At 37.4% G+C, this 23498-nt stretch overlaps 1 protein-coding gene across 5 annotated transcripts in view; it reads left to right on the forward strand.

Moving 5' to 3' along the window:
- The window catches only part of LOC124186163 (hemicentin-2-like), a 160167-nt gene that overhangs the window by 47957 nt on the left and 88712 nt on the right, over nucleotides 1–23498 (forward strand). For all 5 annotated transcript variants that reach the window (XM_046577611.1, XM_046577612.1, XM_046577613.1 and 2 more), the window contains one exon: nucleotides 4397–4599. In XM_046577611.1, the coding sequence (XP_046433567.1) occupies nucleotides 4397–4599 (203 nt within the window). The remainder of the gene's footprint in view (nucleotides 1–4396; nucleotides 4600–23498) is intronic.

Genomic DNA, 23498 nt, shown 5'->3' on the forward strand with positions numbered 1-23498 from the left:
GGAATAATTTGTGCTGCAGAAATTCATGTATATGTATATATATGTATGGGTCATTCCATACCAAATCACCCAGCTCGTGACGCTGATCGTTTTCAATTTTGTCTTCCCTTTTTTCACGTGATCAACCTCAAAAAAATGTTTCACGATTTTTTCTGTTCAACCGTTTTTTTCAGATTAATGATTTAATTTTTGAGATAAAAAATAAACAATGCAAGGTTTGGTTATGAGTCGGTTTCAAATTTCTGCAACTTTTTTTTTTTAGAACGATTCAAATTGTTCAATCTTCAACAATTCAACATAATGTTACGATATTAGATGTTTGAGGTCGATTTCATCGTTGAAAATCGCGATAGCCGAATGAAACCTCAAGAGGTTCATTTTCCAAATTAAAATACGTGGTATAATTTTTTTTTTTTTTTTTAATGGACATTGTTGAGATAGATTTAATAATTCGTTGAAAACAATTGTTTGAAAGAAAAAAATTCTTGTTTTTAAAATGATGTTGAGTACGTGAAAAAATATAAATAAAATCTGTAACGCGGTTTGGGTCACAGACTGAGTGATTTGGCATGGAATGAACCGTATGTATAACATTCTACAGACACGTATGATAAATCATGTTTGAAGCTGAAATATGTAACGGGCGTCAGGGTATTTCGGAATCTGAAAATCGCCGAGGATTCATGAAAAAGTCGATAGTGGATACATAAAATATCGGAGCGATCAAACCCTCGTCAATTAGCTATATGTATAGATTTTTCACTGGCATGCCGGCACCGAGAACAGCTTTTTTCTTCGATGAATGAAGAAGAAAAATGAAATAAAATTTCTACACGTGCGAACTCTGCACGAAACTGTGAAATTTTCTCCAAATATTATCCCGCGATGATCTGGAATCTGGAATGAATTAATCGAGTCGAAAAAAACAATCAAACACGACTCGATTGAATCGGTTAAAATTAATCGATTAATCAATTATTTCGTATTTTTTTGAAACTGTGAATTTGAAACCAAAATTTCGTAAATTTCAGTACGTAGTCTTAATAGCGGCAAAGTTTTTTGATAATTTACAGTTTCATTCAAAATATTTTGCAATTTCAGATGAAAATATTCATTCTACTTTCACATGTTGCGTCAAATCTGTACTTAGTAAGTAAAACAGTGATAATAATTGATACTTTGATCACATAAATCGATATTGTACGGCAGCGTTGTTGAGAGTAAAAAATTAAAACTGATTGTGCGGAAAAATAATCGAATCGGTAGATAAATCGAGTTTGAAAAATGATCGGTTATGCTCGATTATTGGAGGAAAAATGATTGATTTAATAAAAAATCGATAATTTTCGGGTCATTCTTGTAGGTCATAACATTTCGGCGAAACGATCACGGCCCAGGCATATTTTACTCGCTATTTTTATTACGCAACCTCGTTCGATTTTCCCTGCACGAGCATGAAGCGGCAGCTTTTCGCCTCGAGATTTTTAACCCGGATACATATATTTGTAATCGTTCCGATATCAGGTCACGTTTCGACGGACGTGCAGAAGGTCGAAAAAAAATACCACGCGTGCATGTCGAGGGTTGAAAAAATAAAAAAGAGAAAAAAAAAAGAAAGAGAGAAAGAGGCAGATTCAACCCCTTCGATATTCTCCTATCGAATCGAACCGAAGCGAACCAACTCGAAGTCGAGATAACTCCTCGGGTTAGCCGCGCTTCGCCTTGCGCAGCCAACTCTTTAGACTCGAGAGATAAATCAAAAGCAACTGCTGATAAGTAAAATGTCTCAAGATTTATTATAAGACACGACCATTCTCCAATATTCCCCAAAGATATTCTCGAACCGGTGACTCGCCAATTCTTTTCCCATTCGCGTTTCGGGGGACGAAACAAAAAAAACAGGGGTTGAAAAACGTCGTGCTTGCAGAAATCGCGGAAACTATTATACGTCGATCAATTTATCCGATCGAGGAATTTGAAGTGAAGAAATTTTTGCACAATTCGTGATTTTTGCAAATTTATGCAAATATTTAAATTCCGATTGTATCGTGCGTTTGTAGAAAAAAAAAAAAATGGAAGTTCGCACGAAACTCTGGTTTGATGTTCGCGATTGTATGAAGTACCAAATGTGGGAATATAAATTTTTACCAACAGTTTTATTGATAAGAACTATCACCGGAATTTTCAAAACAGTATGAAATTCACATTTTTTTGTCCTCTGTGAAAAAAAGGCTAAGACTGTAGATTCAATTTTTCAAAAAAAGAAAATCACACGGTTTTATCATTTTGCGAAAATTGTAATAATCACCTTGCGAATATAATCCGTTTAATTTTCATACTACCATTTTCGTGGAGTAAGCATGTAGTTGAAAACAAAGCTGAGGGAAGTTTACCCAAAAGATGAAAATGAACGAGCGAAAACTTGCGAACAAAATTGTATAGGCATTGTCCGGTTCCGAGAGAGCAGCTTTCCTACCTCGAGCACGTGAATTGTCCACGTACATACATAACTACCAAATGCATGTTTAGACGGAGACGAAGAGAGAGAGAGAGAGAGAGAGAGAGAGAGAGAGTGAGTCGGACGATGATGAGAGCGCCGGAATCGAGTCCGTCCACACAATGTAATTCCTACCCCGAGTTGTGTAAGTTTGATAATTTTACGTCCGCGTGCAAACTCCGAACTTCAGCGAGTAGGCAGTGGATGAGAGTTTATCTCTCTCTCGGACGAGTGCTTTTCAGATATATATATATATTATATATACAGTGAAAGGTATAAGGGTATACACCCTTGTATTCCATATCCATCCACTGCAACAGCGTTTCGATTTAGGTATAACACGCTACACGGCAGAAGTTTGAAAACCTAGCTGTGCAACTAGATGATAAACTGGCTAAAGTTTTGTGAGAAATTTTTCCACCGTACATTCCGGTTCGTAGTAAATAAATATAGGCTGCACCGAGAGAAATTTCATTTGTCACAGTAACTAGAAAAATTGAGTAAAACAGGTATCGTTAAAAAAATTTGTTGAATATTGTTGGAATTACAAAACAATTTGGTACAAGTAACTTCAAATACTTATGTTTAATTATAGTTTTCAGAATAATATTTCCTGGTCACTTCGATATTAAATCTATTTGTTTAGTTTACTACATTTTTCACGGGCAAACGAAAGCTTGGGACATCGATCAGTTGTGCTACCGAAATCAAATTGTCGAAATAGTTACAAGAAAATATAGTACAGATGACCATGAAAAAAACAAATAATACAAAATATAGCTACAAAATGAATTTTCATTCTGCACCCACGACTGTATTTTTTGATTACGGTGAGGAATGAAAATAATTGGAGAATTTATTGAGTAGCAACGAATTGAAGATTCTCAAATGTGGAGAATCCTCCATGTGTTGAAAAGAATCATAAAGAATGCGGTACCAGCTACTGCTTGGATAAATCAATAAAATATCCGAACGCAACGACGAACGGACGACGGTGGGTCAATCTGACCCTTGACTCAACTTGTGACGCCAGTTCGGCCTGGAGGGCTAGAACGGGTTCGGGGCAAGGTTTGGGATCCTCATTTCACGACCTATTGACTTCACGGTCACCGCACAATGCGCTTCTCTTGCTCTCTCTCTCTCTCTCTCTATCTCTTTATTTCTCTTCCTCGGAGTGAAGGTTCCAGCTACTATAATTTTGTGGTTCCAGAGACCGAAACCCCGAAAAAGATTCCGATCCTCGCTCAGAGCCGACAAAACCCAAATGAATTTAAGTAGAATAGCTGTGCAGATTCCGTTACCGACATTTTACCGACACTCAAGCCAAGACGCAAAACCTTTTTGTAGAATGTGTTTGCGGTAGGGGATGTACCCAGTCTGGCTTAATTTATCCATCATCGGATCAAGGACTGCGAAAAATGTTGATCTTGTACCAATTCTTGCAATTTACGCTGACGAATAGTTCTCGTAACCGTTCGACAGATTTTGACGTGACTGGAAAGTGAGGCGTTGGGAAACAAGTTTCTGTCTTGGCTCAAGTATCGGTAAAATGTCAGTAAAGGAATCTGTGCTCAAAATCGGGATAGCTATTCTGCTCTTTGATTTTATTACGCAGTTACGATTTTCTCATAAAATGCTTGCTGAACGATCGAACGTAAGACAGTTTGCAAAAATTTCAAACTCTTTTTTTTTCAACTGCAATCCATATTATCATTTTTAGGGTGATTTCGATTATAGGTTTGTGGAATAACGTAACGAGTTTCGAAAATAAAAAAAAAATTAAAATCACTAATAAAGAAAAATATCGGAAAAATCAGACGACCTTGTTTTTTATTCTTTTTTTTTTCCAACAATTGCACCGACATCGGTTGTGAATTGGCGTTAACTTTTGTGTTTCAGCTACGATGCGAGGAATCGTCTCGGCAAAGCGAAGCTTTGGAGCGCACCCCAATTTTGGGGTAACCGCGCCTTATTCCGGGCGACGTCGCCGGCTCAATTATTGGTCCAGGATCTGCGAGAGAGCGACGAAGGGGTCTACAGATGCAGGGTGGACTTCCGGAACTCCCCGACCCGGAACCTAAAGGTCAACTTCACGGTTATCGGTGAGTGTTACACTCTGCAAAATTCTGTCTTCGTCATCCGCGGGAAAAGCCTTCAGGGCAGGATTAAATTACAAGTTTCGAGGGTCCCGAACACCACTGCCAAGAAATCCTGGAACCGAATCCTTGACATATCCCGAATATCTTTGCTTCACGACCCACGCCCGGATTATACCGAGTTACGTGCGGGTTTTTGTACTACAAAAAGAAAAAAGGAAAAAAATTATTTCTCGTATGTGTTCAACACTGAGAAACATAGAATATTTTTTGAACTGTTTTTTTCTTCTTGTTAGGACGCTCATCAAAAATTTACTTTTTACCCTCAATCCAAGCCTCGTGAAACCGGAACTTGACATCAAAATTGTGAAAGGTGACTCGTCCGGTTTGAATTTTTTAAATACTCTGACTAATCTGACATACTTTTTAATTTCCTTTAATCTTCTTTCGTAAACGAGCAAATTATGCACGAATTGATCAAAGCTCGATGTCTGCTGGTAAGAAACAAAAAATAAATAAAAAAAAATCTAAAAATTGGGAATGCAGGGTAAGTTGTAAAAAGCAGATACTTGCGAATTCTGTAAGCCTCTGAAAATCTTCGGTCAACATTTGTTATCGAGGGTACTCTGTGACTAACAAATATTTAAGTCTAATTATCTCTTTTTCTTTATATTCTGCCTAAGCTGTTTGCTCAGCTCGTTACACTCAATTTTTTCGCTTATCAATCCTTCTGCTCACATTTTACTCAAATTTTTCACGTCTCTTTGATCAATCAACTGCGGGTACAAACTTTGAATACATAACAACGCGTAATGTACCCGTTTTCAAAAGCTGAACTCTGTTTTTCAAACAATAAATTTTATTGTCTAAAAAAAAATTCTACAAGCATTACAAATCTTAGAAAACTTGAAGCTATTTTCACCTTCGTTCTCTTCTCACAACGGAATTGTAAAACTTTGACTTCTTGTTCATATTTTACTTTTACACGCGGAAAAACTGTATGCGCGAAAACTCGTCACCATAAAATTCCGCGCAGTACCTAATGCAGTGTGAAAATTTTATCAACCATAAAATAAACATGTGTGGTATGAAATTCGTGTGAAATTGTGGTGTGAAATTCAGTAAAATTCCAAATTAAGTTGAGCGAGGGTCAAAAAGTGAAATGGCTGCGAATTAGAAGGGTCACAACATCGAATTATCGAAAATGCGAATATTTAATTATAAGCATCTAATTTTGAAACATAGACAGCTGGAGTGTAGTAAAGTTGAATTGCGGAAGGATTAGAAACATAGTAAATAGAAATTCAAGTTAGGGAATCGTAGAAATAAATGTAGAAATTTAGTAGAGAAATACAGAAGTTTGGGTGGGAATGTAGAAAATCAGAATAAAGAATCCTAAGAATATATGTAGAAGTATAGAAAAGTACAAAAATACTGAAGATTAGTTATTTTGATCGTTTATATCTGTATTTTCCGTCTGTTTTCTTCGATCGATGACGTGGTCGTAAAATTGTAGAAAGATTGGAAATAAATGAGTCACCATATCGAATTTTCAGAGACGCAAAAATCTCGTTTTACGCAATTTTCAAAATCTTGAAAGTCGAAACGTTGAAAAGTCAGAATGTAAAAAGTTGAAGTATAGAAGATCGGAATATAAAATCGTCGTCGGTATTTTGCTGTATTCTCATCAATTCGTAAGATTCTATGTTACAGCTTTCTGTATTTCGACTTTTCTATACATCTCGAAAATTCTGCTAAACAAACGTTACTTTTTCTTCGTCAAAATTCATGACCCTTCGATTTACTGATCTCTACAGAACGCGCAGGGTAAAAAACAAGAATCCTACTTTCTCGAAGAAGTTCAGTAAAGTGCGGCATTTGGGGGGGCAGGTTTGTGTTTTGACTCAAGTGTCGGCAAAATGTCGGTAACGGAATCTCTGCCTAGAACTGACATAGCTATCCGACTAATTTAATTTTATTGCCCAGTTCCAACTTTTCTGACGAAATGTTTGCTGAATGATCGAACGTAAGACAGTTTCTAAAGATTTCAAACCCTTTTTTTCTAACTCGAACCTACATCGTCGTTTCGAAAACCATCTCGACCACAGTTTTGTGGGATGAATCTGAAAGAATAAGTTGATCTCTTAATTTTTATTACCCCCTCCAATTTTTTTCGAGCAATCATTTGCCGTGGAAGAAAGAACGCGGAGTAAAAAAACCAAGGGGTAAAAAACAAAAGTCCTGCTTCTCGGACGAGTTCATTCGGTAACTTCGGTCGACATATTGAAAGATAAGAATAGCTGGGGGTCAAAGTTGGCAACCGATTGATACGCTTCGGCTTTGCCACCCCGAAACGACTTGTCGTCTTCTTGCTTATCGTTTATCCTCCCCCCGCTTTCGAGGTTACTCGACCCTCGGGACGTCGCTGGACATCCTTGAGAATCCCGGGATTCGACGCGGGCTGTCAGACCCGTCGACGTTGACGGCAGTCCGGGGATTTCCTTCGTCACTGCGGGCATTCGCCATCTTGAAGAGCCGAAGGTCAGCCGGGGGGGGGATTCCAACGTCTTTATTTAATAGCGTCAGTCCGATTCCCTCTCAGCCTTTTTCCCTGCACTTCAAAACACGCCGATAATCAAGAGAGGAATCAAAACTGGCTGTAAGTTCCTTTTTTAACAAGAAAAAAACAAAAAAAAAATGAATAAAAAAGATCACACGAAAGTATCTACGTAATTAATTATTTTAAAAAAAAATATTTTTTTTTCCATCTTCTTCAATTTCTATACTCAATTATCGTCGATCGTCGATCAATGACGACGATTCAGATTGATTCAATGGACAATGCGTTGAAACGTTTCGCAATATGAAGATAACAAATAGTTATTCACGTACTGTAGCAAAATATTTGTTTATTTTGATTCCGTTTGGTCAATTATATGTGAATCGAAAATATTGTGTTCGAAGTAACCAAAGTTTTGTTGCGTATCATGAAATACAAAAAAATCGGCGTTTTTTGTGCGATGAAAAAAACTTGAGAACTTTTTTTAAATGTGATTCAGTTGATTTGAAGGAAACAATTTTCTATTGTGTATACTATCAGATGAATCGTATTGTTGAAACAAAAAATTGATTCCTTGATATGTTTAAATAAGGTTGGGTAAACAAGATTTTACTTTAGATTCTATGGGAAATAGTCAAATTTTATGGCAGTTGATGAACTTTTCTGATTTTAAGAAATTTCATCGAATTTAAACAAATTTTTCTCTGAATGTAGAAGACGAATTGGGTTATTCTTAAGAAAACGTCACCACTTTTTTTTTTAATCAAACGAACGTGGCATTTCTGAATAGGAAAATTTATTTCATCTCACACAATTTTAAATACTCGATTAATGATTGATGGATTCTATTGAATGAGCATAATTCCAACCAACCAAAATACTTGTGTTTTTAAGTCATAAGCGATTGGATTGAACAAATATTGAAGAAAGAATTTGGTTAATTCGGTTGAATTTCAGTTAATTGAATACAACTGTGAAGTATAATGACAGATTTTAAAAGTGTAGAAAGAATCTGAATTAAGTTTGGATAAAAAAAAATCTCGCTCTAGGACTGAGAATTATTAAATATTACGTACGGTTAAAAATTCAAATTGTAAAATGAAGTGCAACGCGATGTTTTAATAACCGATGGATATCCGAATACTTCCGGTCCGTTTTTCGATAACAAATCCGATAATAAATCGATTGCACGAAACAGGAAAAAATAAACAAGAAGTATTATATAGGGACTGAATCCATCGTTGATAAGATTAAATATGAATAATATTTTGTCGGATGAAAAATTTCGCCGTTTATCCGCCTAAACTTGAATTCAATGGATTATTTTCAGCTTGACGTAATGCAGAGTGAAGTATCGCGATATAAGACTTGTCGTTTACCGAAAGAACTGTTTGATTGTAGTTGAAAAGTTGTAACGACGGGTCGTTAGGCCCCCGATGCGTGTGCCTTGAATTCGGAACTCTTAACAAATTTGTTCTCCTTTTCCTTAACTTCGAGTTTCAGTTCCGTGTCTCTTTTCCATTCCGTATACATTAAAGAAGGGAACGGCCTTAGATTCATCTCGAGTTCCTCGCGTATCGCGGTGAAAAAACCCTGAGACGAGGTTTCCGCTTTTCCGGTGGAAAAAATAAGCGAGGCTGAAATAGAGAAAGAGAGAGAGAGAGAGAGAGAGAGAGAGAAACGAAGAATGGATGAGGCTTTAAAAGTTTAATTTTTCACACATTTTCTGTCATACTTCTTCCGCCCTGACCCGACCTCCTCTCCCCATCTCTTCCGCATGGCAAATGTCCTCCACATACGTGCCGCCGCCGCCGCCGCCACGCCGAGAACCTTTCTTTACAATTCCACCCTCCGTTCTAACTGGGCGAAAAAAATGAAAAAGAAGGGAAGGGAAAAAAATTACCACCAATGTACCACCTCTCTTCCTCCATGTTCCTCCACCCTCTCCAGGTACACACCATACGTATGTGTATACGTATTATACCTACATTCGCGTACGTCGACCCGTTATAGTCATTCCTTCGTTTTTTTTATTTTTATTTCTAGATACTTTTCTTTTCTTTTTTTTTTTTTTTCTTCTACCTTTTCACCCCCCTTTTCCAATTTTTCACTTTCCATCATTTTTTTTCACCCTTTCCGTGGCTTGTATGCGCATAACGCAATTCTCTGAACAGTCTCTGCTCATTTTTAAATTTTATGTAATATACCGTAAGCCTGCTCGGTAAAACGACAGTTCCGAGAGAATGATTTGTCATTTGTTTTTAGCATCTTTTTTTTATTTTTATAACCGATTCTATTGTACCAGAAATTATTTATTTTTTTTTTTTCTTTTCTCCACTTCCAATTTTTCCAACAGTTTTTGGACGACGGGTAAGATTGTTGGAAAAAAAATTATAACCTACATATGTCCGAATGAATAAGGAATGAATTTCAAGCATAAGATTCCATGAGAATTGACAGATAAACATAACAAAACTGAGATGTTTACACATTTTTTATTTACATGAGTGCATGAAAATCCTGACCACATTCAACGTTCTTTTTAACGGCAAATATATTCGCGGTAGCAACATTTATGTGAAAAAAAAAAACATCTGTTCAACCATGATATTAGCAGAATGTTTACATTATGCAGTGTTGTTTTCGACAAGAAGTGAAAAAGAAAATTGTGTTGATAGAGATTTTTTGGAGCTACTCGAAAGGGAAAAACTGGGTCAAAAACGAAAAATTAACATCACCTTGTAACCACCGTTCACTTTAATTGGGATCAATGTAAAAACAAACCTTCTATTTCCATCCAACAACCACAAATAGAATTCTTCAATTATTGGAAAATTTCTGCTAATCAGACTCCGGGTAACGACGTACTACACAAAATTAGATAAATTACTTCAATCATCCCCGAGTGAGATATTATCCGAGATCTGGGTACTTTTATGCAGTTTTACGGTTTACGGTGTGGATGAAGTTGCACTCAAATCAGCTAAATACTGGCTTTGAGATTATCTCACCGCTCGATGAACATTCTTCAATGAAATACTCTGTCAAAGAATGCATAAAAGTAGGATAGAGAAAGTATGGAAAGAACGTGGACGGAAGATGGAACGCGAGTTCAAAGCGAAGCGACTTCTGCCGAGCGGCGTAGATACGTCAAACGAATTCTTCGCCTTCCGAAATCCGTGAGAATTTCTGCGCCACGAATAGCTGCAACTTCACCCCATCCGGATAATTCGTTACATCCATTTATGTCTCGCATATGCAGTACGTAGGGCGAATAGATTTGGAGCGAAAGATAGCCATCGATCGGTGTTTGACCCTTTAACCTCAAAAATTTTCACGTACCAGCCTTATCGCAGTTTATTTACGACTTCAAATGATCTTTGTTACTTCGTATGACAGTTAAAATATGGAAAAAATCTAATTTGATAGTTTTTTCGATTTTATACCCGCCATCTTGAACTTATAAATCATCAAATTTGGACTATAGATTCATCATCAGCGACCCCAAAAACCCTGGAGTAACAAGTTTTGGCCTTAATAATCAAATTTTGATAGTTTTTTCGATCTTTTATCCGCCATTTTTGGTCCGCCATCTTGGATTTGAAAGTTATCAAAATCGAATTTCAGATTCATGATCAGTGAGCCGAAAAACCCCCGAGTAACAATATTTAGGCCAAAACATCGAATTGAAAAATGTGTGACCGAAAGAGTTAACTCGAGATTAATTAAACGACAGATTTACTGGGAAACTTGAAACTTGCGTTTTAGTTTTATTGCAAAAAAGGAAATTGATGAACCGTGATTTGATCCTCTAACAAATTTGATATTTGGACGTGTTACGTCATGAACTTCTCACCGTCAGCCAGCTTGAGTTCAAGCTCTGTCCTTTTCCGCTCTTCAACTGACAGCGAGTCTTACCCTGTCTCAAAGTGCAAAGGAGATCCTTTCGTACCTACGCTGTGCTAGGTTTTGTTATGTAAATAAGATTCAAAAAAAAATAAAAAAATGAATAAAAGTTTTGAAGGAAAATGAAAGAGAGAATGCAGAAGAGGTATAGAAAAGATGAAAGAATTCACCCCGTGGGTGAATGTTACTGACTGCCCAACGTGTTCTTCTTTCTTTTCGTGTTTCTATTTTTACAACACGTATCCTTTTTTGCAAAAACAAATTTTCACCGGTACAGGCAGTTTTCGAAAATCACCCGCTGAAGAAGGTTGAATAATTATAGCAGAGTGGCCAAGAATTTCCTTTTTCTTCAACACCAATCCCACTGAGTTCTTTGACAACTAGAATGTTTGGATTCACTAGTTAAATAGCGGAGTCAAAAATAGAGATAACCAAATTTCGCAAATGACGTTTTAAAGGGGACAAATTAACCTTCATTTTATTTTTTTAATAAGGTTTTCTAAGGGCGGGTAAATATGGAGGGAAAAAATAATGCACAGTTTTTTTTTATCATTTCAAATTCACTCATCTTGAGGACAGGTCTACTCAAACATGAACATCAAGTAGCTGATCTACATCATCAGCTTAACTATACAGCAGATTTCAATTTGAGGTTACCGTCTAGTTTATTGTGTGATTATCGAGTTTGGAATTGGAACGTTGAGCACATTTCAGTATCCTTTGAAACATGATGAGAATCTTTTGCAACTTTATTGGCACCCAGGGACGGCAGAAATGGTCAGAAAGCTCGGCTGTACGACGACGCAGGTCAGAGTAGAACCGAATTTAAACTGGAGGGACTCGAACAAGGTATGAATAATTGAGGCCGCAAGGCCATATCAAAGGATGACCAAGCCCTCGGCCTCACGTGTAAGGTACAACTCTGTACCTGGTAGACCATCTCTCGAAAAGGGGCAAGCCGAGCTGCAGAGATCGGATGACGATTAATAATGAACAAGTCCGTTTTCTCCTCTGAGCCTAATTTACCTACCCTACTCTCGCGGCTTTCCAGATATGCCTTTGGCCTGCCTCGACTATACATGGGCCTAGGGGTGTGTGCCTGATGCCTGCGCTGAGCAAATTGATCTTACCCAGCCACACGTGTGTACCGTGTATCCTCAACCGGCTCCAGTGGAACATTAATCGCGCGAGGTTCAACTCGGCCCAGAATTCACTTGGTGCTTTTACTCAAGCTCCGGAACGCTTCGCTTTGTATGGTTGAAAAATCAGGCGTGCACACTGACCATTTGCCGGAAGTTACACCTACTCGAAGTATTTCGGAAGTCGTTTGACTGAATACGAAGAAAATGAGAAAGAAAAAAAAGAAGGATGTAAAAAGAAAGGGTGCCACTACAGAAGCTTTTGTGACTCGAAGGGTTAATTGAAGTCGAGTATCTCGGTCTGGGAATATCTAGTCAACTTCTATGTTCAAACTTGGATTTTCTGAAAAGAGCTTTTTTACCCGCTGCTTCGTGTACGAGGTCTTTGTTCGCATGATCTTGGAATTTTCTCGCTATGTGATAAATGCTTCAGAGCTTTGACACCGTTTTCAATACATACCATATTCAAGGAACAAAAAATAGTCCAGTTTTTGCATTAATAAATAGTCCGTGGCTCATTGGCGAAGTAGTTAATTTTCATTGTCTGGGACGCCGTATTGATTTGACGCTGAGCTGGGCGATGCGTTGTTTCAAGCCTCTCGCGTCAAAGTGTTGAAATTTGATAACTTTCGGCAATATCGCTTCGCCAAGACGCGTCAGTCATACACCGATTTCAGCCAGGACAAGTTTGCACAATATCAAATGCAGCTTGGTTCTTCGTTAATAGTTTACAATACTTGGTCTCATCGTTAACTGTGCAGTGCGTATGTGATTACTTGGATACATGCGTAACCATACATAATTTTCCGTGCGCAGAGATGAGTTTCAGTATCTATAACCATGATTTTCGAATAATAATTTAACGACAAACATTATGAAGGAGTTGGAAACATAAAGTTCATTGTGACATTGTTGACTCGATACTGCCAATGCAGGTCACACTGATTATCTTCATTGTTTTTAACTCGTTCTTCGAAAATGTACAAGCCGTGTATAACGAATAGAACCAGTTCAGGCGGTGACACGATTGAATTGCAGAAATTAGTACTCACTTTATGGAAACGTTGACTAATGAGTTTAGCAACTTTTGCATTGTTGAACTTTGGCATATAATTCACTTGTGCTTTTCTGGACTCCTCTTGTGACATTTTGATAAACACCGTTCACTTTCACTTGGCCACTTTACGGAAGCGTTGAATGAGGATGAAGTAATAGTAAATCGCTACTTTGGATCATCAGGAATGTCCGAGATTTGGCAAACTATTATAAACGAGGTGTAATTTAATTTCGAGAAATCAATGCTTTGAAAGTAATTTTTACACAGCCCAATAATGATGAATTTTTAGCCTGAGGTTTCGTTACTTTAATGTTACTAACTTTAGCTTGATAGCGTCGAATGGTCGACAGGTTCAACAACTTTTGCATAGTTGAGTATCTACCGTTCATTGATGAATCTGTGGACTCCACTGGTGGCATTTTGCTAAACACAATTGTCTTTCGCTTGGCTACTTTACGAAAGCGTCGAAAAATTTATGGATCCATCAATTTTCACATGATTCATTACCGTCTATTTATGGGTTTGTGGAATCATCGCGTGACATTTTCAAAACCAAAGTTCACCATCGCTCGGCCACTTTACGGAAGCGTCGAACATTCGATGGGTTCAACAACTTTTGCATCGCATAATACCGTTTCATTTTGTCAATCTTCTATCCCTCCACTGACATTTTGAATAGTGTCCAGTTCGCTGGAAGAGGGTGGCCTGCAATTGTCAAAGAAGAAGTCGAGGGATCGAGGATAGTTACAAGTACAAATGTGGGGTGCGAATGACCCAAGAGACAGGCAACGGTCACGTGCATCGAAACGGGAATACTTTATGAGTAGTGAAAGTACCTGCCCAAGGGACAGGGTAGGTGGGTACCAACAACAGCGTTGCCGAGGTAATACTCACTTCAGATCTCCGCTGCGTGCCTCGTATATTCTGCGGTAAGTGTCTGCCGGACGTATGGCAAGATTTATATGTTTTCGTGGTTATATGCTGTGCCACTGTTCCACCCCCGCGTGGCATATACCCATGGCTCATCCTTTACGGTCAAAGGTGCAGCCTGGCTGGAAAAAGGAGCTGCGAGTCTCGCTCCGTGACGGTGAGATACCAAACACGGTTGTATGGATATCGGATCATTTACGAGGCGGTTAAAGCTTCCAGTCACAGAAGCCAGTATAGGGCACCCTTTGTTTTAGTCTTCTTCTTCTTCTTTTTCTTTTATATTCCATGCAAAATCCTGAATTTCCTTCCATTTTCCGAACGGTGGAAGCAAAAAAATAATTTGAACCGCAGTCATGTGTTTCGGCTAACATTTGAAAGACAAACTTTTTTAAATGTTTTTTTTTCGTCTGACTTTTCCTTCACTTTTATTCTTGTTGCTTATTGCACGGAGAAAAAAATCCTATCCGTTTTCGTCTCCCTTGTCGATGTCCGTTTACACGGTATATTTATAGAATGTACTATACTTCGGATTGTTTCAATTTGTCTACGTTTCATCCTGTGCTGATATTAGACTCGTGTCGTCAATAATATCCTCCCCAACTTCCGTTTCGCGTTCCGCAGATGTAGCAACGCGTGGGCTTTGTATTTATTCTTTATACCCGGACCCACGGCGCAGCTTTCTCAAGCTTCTTAGCTTTCGCAAAGATGAAGAGGGACGCTAAGTAAATGATGGAAAAATCCACCACCTGCCGTTAAGTTTATTGGATCGATTGACCGTATGGCGCGGCGTTTCGTATCTATACAAGTATACCTTTTCTCAAATTACGTCTCGAGATACTCGACCTCTAGTAAAAACCAATTCGCCTGTAAGCTGTCGCCTCCAACTTTTATCGACGTCAGTCGCAGCTGATTCTCGATCAGCTCTGAGACTATAGATATCGATACAACTTTCTCGAGTACAGAGTATATTTGATTAATTTTCTCGCTCGCTCAGCTTCACTGTGTCGTCGAAGTAAAACGTACAACTTTAATCGAGAACAACGTGAACCGGAAGGAAAGATATGAGGAAACAAAGTCAGCGGGAATAAAACTAGATGCTTTTTTAAAGCTTTTGGATAGAAAATCTCGATTACAGTACCTACTGAAAAAGCCTCACAGGTACGCAAATATAGTGATTGGTTTTTTTTTTTTTTTTTTGTTTTTTTTTCAAAGATGGCAAATTAAGGACCGAATCTACCAGATTATTTTCTTTTATATTACTTTCGGACTCCTCACTTAGCTATTACTCCTCAAAGTATAGCCTAAGATTTCAATAAAACTTTGAGCTTAGATTTTTAGATACTTTTATCAAAGTTCGAAATGTAGCCGAAGCTGAGAGCTTTACTTTGAACCAATTTCCGATCTCTGAGTATGATTTGCAAGAAAGAAAAACGAAAAAAAAAAGAAAAAGCATAAAAAAGCAAAAACAACGACGAAGTAAAACTTTGTAAAAGAAGAGATTATCAAAACTCTTTTCAGCACTTCCAAATTTGACTCACGAGAGAAGTGTAAACAGCGAAAAACCTTCTTCAATCGGATTCCGTACATTGTTTTACAAATTGTTAGAAGATCTTTTCTTTTTTTTTTTTATTATGTAAAATGAAATCGTTGATTTTTCTAAATACACATGAAATCTTAACGACTTTCTTTTCAATCATTTTCCATTAACCGTTTTCGAAAATTTGTAAGATCTGTATTTACGAAACTATTCGTTGAACGCTCCGGAAAATTCTTGATTGTAACATACAACGTTTTCGTGAAAACGTATCCAAAATTCACAACTTTTACTCGATGCTACAAAATGTAAAATTTTCGAAAATGGAAATTTCGAAACAGTGAGAAGATTCTTTTAAAATTCATGTGTATTCAGAAAAATCAACGAATTTGTTTGACATGGCAATAACAAAAAATTCCCTAGAAATTCGTTGAACGATGTTTTGTTCAAACAATTTATTGATAACTTTAAAACCTTGTTATCATTAAGATTCAAATTTCTTAACGCTTCTATCACAGATGATTTTTTATTTCTTTTTTTTTATTTTCATCTTATCATGAAGTATTGAATATTGTCGACGAGACTCACTTTTGGTTGAGAATGTAGAGCCAGTACACCCTTAACAACCCAATACTCTATTCTTATAAGATTAAAGAATTTGCTCTCTAAAAAAAAAAAAAGAAAAGACAAAGAACGAACGAATCAAATCATACGCTTTGAATATTTTGAATGCAGGTTATTTTTCGAACCTCCGTTTGCAACCGACGCCTCGGGAAAATATTTACCGGAGTCTGAACCTTCCAATTCCTCCGAATCGAGTGATGTTATCACATTTTTCACCCATCCGGAGCAATACAAGTTGCTGATTGAAATTTGTCAAAGAATCGATGGCTGGGTGGGTTTGAGCTGAAGGAGAAAAAGTTTACTTCCGGGCTAAAAATGAACAGATTCTTTGCCGGAGATGATGTTTCGAGTAAGTTCGTCGCTCCTTCTACACAACCCTGGAATATCGAAAGGGTGGAGAGGGAGTTAGCAAAGCCCTGCACTTGGCACAACTACATCACTCAGCCAGCTAACCCAAGAACCTAAGCGGATAGTTTCCTCGGTTTCAAACGAGCCGCGATATTGAAACTATCCACGTTCGTCTAAGTATGACTTGGCGATATAATTATTCCGAAGGATTTGCTTCTCGCACGAAGAAACTGCGATAGAAACTTTCCAAATAATCGAATCAGCGGTAACTTTAATCGTTTCGATCTTACGAAGACATGGCAAAAAGAGTATGAGAAAAATTTCATTTGTTAGAGTAACTAGAAAAATTGAGTAAAACAGGTATCGTTGAAAAAAACTGTTTGAATATTGTTGGAATTAGGAAAAACGATATAATAACCGGTAATAATTTCCGGTAACAGCTAGAAAACTAATTTTCATTTTCTACCTAGAACTATATTTTTCGATCGCGGTAAAAAATGAAAATAGTCAAGGACTGAGCGGTAACCGGAGCTAAAAATTTCTCTCAGTGCAGGCTTCTCGTGTACGTTGAAAACGGAAATTTGAATGCGAAACTTTTTTATTAGGTATGCTTTTGCAATAAATTGTAATTAAAAATTTAACGACGACGTTTGCACACATTTTATACTATTATAGGTAAATAGAGCGAAATGGCCACGGTCCATCGGTTGTGAATTCCGTAATGTGAAAATACCGTCGCAGCGTGAAAGAGGAAATGCATTCGAACATAACATTGTATTTATATATTCGTAAACGTATATCTATAGGTATAATAATCCATGCAAGAAGTAATTTAGTTTCAACATAAATATTTGTTAACTGAAAATTAGCTCTTCCCTTCCATTAAACCTCACTGACCGACGAATTATTTCGCTTCTCCATTTTCTCTACATATGTATTATAATTACTGTCAGACTCAGATATTCGCGATTATGTGTATATGCGTATTGCAAAATTGCGAAAATACCTGATCCGCGATGATTCTCGGATGATCGCAGGTGCATTATTACGAACACTGTGCGTTGAAATTTATCTGTATAAGGTTGATTCGTTAATTAAATAACCTAATTTAGCCAAACAGTGCAGCACTGATGAAAATAATATTCCAAAATACCGAACAACGGATTTCCCGATTAAACTATGCGTGTATAATTTAGAGGCAATTTTCCGTCACAAAGGTTCATCGGAAGATCGAAACTCGATCTGGGTTATACAAAGCTGATGAAACGAGAACAAGGGTGGTGAAAATCGACCTTACGGAATTTAGGTCGAGTTACGTGTTTCATTAGAGACGGAACTTTTATCGGTTTGTCGAGTTGTTTTTTTTTTTATATTATATTCCAGTAGTTATTATGTATCTTTTTTTTTTTTCAATTGACAAATTTTTTTCACCTTGAAAGTATGAACTTGAAATTAACAAGCGTCAATTTAGCATCCGATAAAATCCTGGCTGTCAGTGAGAAGAATAGATTTTTATAACATGGAGGCTGAAATTAATCCCGATAAAAGCCGGACCATGCATTCTGTCTCGACATTTTTGTGACGAAAATTTACAGATTAATTGGCATTTATTAACGTACACTCAATATCGTCAAAAATTTCCGCACATCAAACGAACCTTGATGCGAAGCGATGGTTCAAACCTTCCACAGAAATTCTGAAAATCGATCGCTGACCCAATATTCGATAATAATCTGTCATGACGTACGCATAACGGTCTATTATATTATGATCGTAACTGCAACGGGAACGATGCATTAAATCTGAACCGTTGTTAAAGTTCCGCTCGAAATTCTGAAACCGGAATATCGAATCCGATGATTTATTATATTATCTGATATATGTATTATGATATTGAATCTCATTTGAAATAATAATGCATGAAATTAGAATGGAGTGAAAAAAAAAATTGTTGATTCAATTGAATAAAATTGATCGAAGAAGAAAACAGGGAAAAAAGTTTTTTCGTGATATTTTTCATCACCGCGAAAAGGGAATTTATTTTATTTTAGTTTCAAGTCAGTAATGTGGCCAGAATTAAGTCGCGTAACAAAGTTCTGTATGTAACACAAGAATAATTCGACTTTATTCCCTTGTGACATAATGTACTATTCCAGTTTATATATTTGTTTCGAAACTTTTTCATTTCACTAGCAAATTCTGTCAGTTTCAAACATTTTTACTCAGTCATTTTTGAGATCATCGTGGAAATTTGTCGGACAAATGGATGTTTTCCTAAAAACCTGTTTTTCTTCGAATAAAAAATTGATAAAGATGACGAGAAATAGAAATAAAAAAATTTTCAAAAAAAAAAGTGGGTCACATCTTATTAGTTTGGTATCTATAAGATGCTTGCACCGAGAACATCCATAATGGAAGACGTTGAGGCGAGTGTCTTCAATTGTAACCGACATGCCCCGTCGTCTCCGATAATATTTTCACCTTGGACTCGTTCACTCGTATATAAGCTTTTCCAGAAGCCAAGAGGCGTAGACGTCAAATACTCGTACAAGTTTTTACAAGCAGTTTTCTCATAAAATCTAAAACAGCGATCTGAAACGTTTATAAAAACCGTCTTCAACGGAACAAAGGAACGGCTGAGAAATCCACTTCCATGGATTCGGTGGAAAAAACTGCTCCCCGACGATATTCGATATTCGTGACGAATCTTGTGTAACTCACACCAGTTTTTTCACTCGGTACGGCAGGACGAAGATCTCGATATATAACTTATAAGCTCGCCGGATACTTTGAGGGTGAAAAACCGGCCGTAAACACGTACGTGTACCAAAAGAGAGTGTCGTCAACGCGTTATGGTTCCAAGCTATTCCTGCAGGACTACGTGGTCATCGGGATGCAAGGATGCTTCTGCAGAATGGCTGGCTTCGGGTGTTAAAAGCGTCGGGACTCAGACGACTTTCAGCCGTTTTCACGACGAGACAGAATTGTATCTCTGACGTGTTCAACATAGAAAATATCACCTTTGACCTCCGCCGTCTGACTTTTCTACCTCGCTGTCTTCTTCGTATATTTCTCTCTTTTCAAATGTGCCGTCAATTCGTCGTACCCGATTTTTGAATCCTCGTTATAACTGAAAATTGCCATCATTAATTGCTCGTTCCTAAAATCCATATCACTGTGCTATAATATACAGAGTTAAAAAAGTATGGTGACCCCTGGAAGGTAAGGTTCAAGGTCAAATCAACACGTTACCATTTACTGTTAAAAATTAACCAAAATTTAACCATGGGCATTTTTTATATTTTTTTCGATTTCTTTTTTTTTGTGTGGTTTTGTTTTCACCGAACCGACTAAATTTCTAAAGGCTTCCATACCTTCTACTCACCCTTTACGTGTGATATACCTACGGATACGTCGATCAGCAATTGGTAAGGGTCGATCCATCACTCATTCATTATCCACAGATGTATGAAAAATATCTGACGTCTCGTTTCGTGATGCCAAAAAGTTAACCCAAAGATCTCTTTCGGACTCACGTCAGAAAATTTCACATCAGATATCTTTTGGGCGTATTTTCAATGACTTTCAACCTTTTAATGTCTGGGAAGAATCCACTAACCATTCAACTTTACAGTCACAGGCATCTGTTTACTTGTGAAATTGAGACTTTTCAAAGGAAAAATTATTACATTGGTATCTAACTGTGTGAATTTTGTGAGAAAAATTTCATTTGTTAGAGAGTAACTAGAAAAATTGAGTAAAACAGGCATCGTTAAAAAAAACTGTTTGGATATTGTTGGAATTTCGAAAAACGAGGTACGCTTAAATATTTTGCGCTATCGTCGAACCTTTTTTGGTAATTGCCACGCAAAATCAGTTTGTGAGGTTTACTCTACTTTTTCGGTTAAACAAGGCTTTAACGTCAATTTATTATTGCGCAAGCATTAAATTTTCGCAACAGTTGGATGAAAATCTAGCAACAGTGATCGTAATGAGAAAGAATAGCAACGGATACTAGACTTTCCGGTAACAGCTAGAAAACTAATTTTCATCTTCTACCTACAACTGTATTTTTCGATTGTGGTGAAAAAAGACAATCAAAATAGTCAAGAACTGAGCGGTAAACGGAAATAAAAATTTCTCTCATTGCGAGAAATGTTTGAAAGAAGGTTGGAAAGAGAAGCTCTTTCCTCAGCTTGGTTTCCTGATCCTTCTTATCACCGGCTACTATTATTGATCGTGAGTAAGTGAGAGATAAGCGGGTGGGAGTTGATGTACCGGTTGATATATAACGTCCGGATACTCGGCCGATCTGCGAACCCGGTACGACTTATTCCAGTTTGCTTACTTTCTGCGGGATAAAGAGGAGAAAAGAAAAAAAGAAAGAAAGAAAGAAAGAAAAAAAAACAGCTCACGCACGCGATGATCGACAATGCCTATACACTCTGGGAAATAAAGAAAGGGAGAAATGCGGAGGATTGGATGGCTTAAAACGAGGACTGTGGAAACGTCTCGTCCGGAATCGTTGACTCGCGCGGAAAATCAAGCCTATACAAAGGAAGAAAGAGGGAAAAACAGGACGCCGAGATGAGGTGAAAGGAAAATGAAAAGAAAGGAGTGCGGCTTTAATGTTTTGATTGCAGTCACCGCAAGAAATCCTCCCTTCCTTTGTCGCTAATGAATGACCATTCTGTTTGCTTGGCAGCGAAGGATCACATTTATCTATCGCGTATTAGGGATCCAGGAACACAGTCACAGCCTCGCTTTAGTTCATTTTTCACCCGGTATTCGTTCTCAGAATTTATTGTATTCGAAGGAATAATTTCGGAGGATTTCTTATCGCTAGAGATTGGATAATTGTCAGAAATCAGGAGGTCTCCACGACATCGTTAAATCAGGATTTTCAAATGATATTGTCAATTGTTCGTCCAGAATCGATGGATTTTCATGGTACGTTAATCGTTGGCTTCGAACGATTTCGTAACAGCCTTCAAACGAGTCGTCATATTCTCAAAGCGATGAAATATTTCGCTACGACTTCAACTGTGACGCGTTTGATTAACTTCATGACACAACGATATTAATATTACGGATTCTTGTTTAACGTCAGTGATTATTCGCGACGTATCAAAGTCCACTTGGAAACTGACTGACTGACTGGTGACATTTATTCAAAACCGCGTATGATCGCTGAATCCATTTGCAACTTTTCACTCCGTTAATTACAAACCCATGAAATAGTGAACGAAAGGTGTTGGCCAATTTTTTTTTTAAACGCACCGAGACTTGCTTATTTTATTAACATCAATCCTCCGAGCTGCACGTCTGACTTTAGGTGACGTCCAATGTGACCTCAGCGTCTGACGTCGTCGTTGTGAAAAGAGTGACAGAAAAGAGAGAAGAAAAGGAAAACCGTACAGGCAATAAGATTCTCGGGGACTCTGCAAGAAAATATACGAGAATAGAACAGTTTTCCGTTGAGATATTGTTCTGCACATGGGTATATATTGTCTAAAAGTGTCTCCCAATAACTGTGTATGCATGCGCGCGTTTGTGTGTGTGTGTATATTTATAACAAATATGCCCGCGATATTTTTTTCTCTGAATTTTCTCTCTCTCTCTCTTTCTCTTTCTTGTACTCAAGGTGTATCAATCACTGTCCCATTGCTCCTGGAACGGTGGAAATGGATAGCCACTGTAAATCTAGTCGTGCCAGTTATCCGGTACCACTTTGTTTCCAGTGTCTCGAAATTAGAAGAGGCACACTTTTTTCTCTCACGTCCATTCGTCAAATGTCATCTGTGTCTCGGTTTCAATCATAACCCGACATTCGCAGTCCATATTTCAATCCCGGGACAAGTTATGAAAGGATTATTTCGTGCATTGAGAATGAATTTTTTTTATACACTCATCATAAAAATAGACGAAAATTGAATGATCTCAAAAATAAGTGCATTTTCTTAAAGATCGTCTGACGACGTTTCAAAAGCTCGAGTGATTTTTCAACTAACATGGAAGGTATCCCAAGTATCGATCTTTCCGATTTGATTTCTATTGTGATATATTATGATAGACTAAAAACTAAGCGACAAGGTATTTTTATTTTATTTTTTTTTATCTGCCATTAAACATTTGAGAAGGGTGATACCACCCTCGAAAGTAAGGCATATCACTGGGTGATTTGGCAGTTTCATTTTTTTTTTTCTCTCAATTGAAAAAATTGCATTTTTCATTTCTCGTTATGAGAAAACTTAGTTGGATTGGTTTGAAAAATATTATTTTCTTGTGGGCGAAACTGACAAGCCGCTCGTTGATATTCGTTACTTTGGAGGGTGGTTTCACCCTCTTAAACTGTTTGATGGCAGATAAAAAAAAAAAAAAAAACGTGTCGCTTAATATTTAGTCTACTGCAACGTATTACAAAAGAAATCAAATCGGAGAGATCGACATGCACTGAGAGAAATTTTTATTTCCGATTACCGCTCAGTCCTTAACTATTTTCATTTCTTACCACAATCGAAGAAAATAGTTCTAGGTAGAAAATGAAAATTGGTTTTTTAGCTGTTACCGGAAAGACTAGTATCCGTTACTATTCTTTCTCATTACGATCACTGTTGCTAGATTTTCTTGCAACCGTTGCGAAAATTTAATGCTAACGCGAAAGAATAAATTCACGTTAAAGCCTTGTTTAACTAAAAAAGTAAAGAAAGGTTTCTAATTCTCGGAATTTCTCACTAATATGGCCGTTCAAGATCGAAACTTTACCAAACTACGAGAGGCTTTGAAACTGGCAGTTCTTTCCGAGCA

The sequence above is a fragment of the Neodiprion fabricii genome, chromosome 7 (assembly GCF_021155785.1).
Source record: "Neodiprion fabricii isolate iyNeoFabr1 chromosome 7, iyNeoFabr1.1, whole genome shotgun sequence".
NCBI classification, from domain to species: Eukaryota; Metazoa; Arthropoda; class Insecta; order Hymenoptera; family Diprionidae; genus Neodiprion; species Neodiprion fabricii.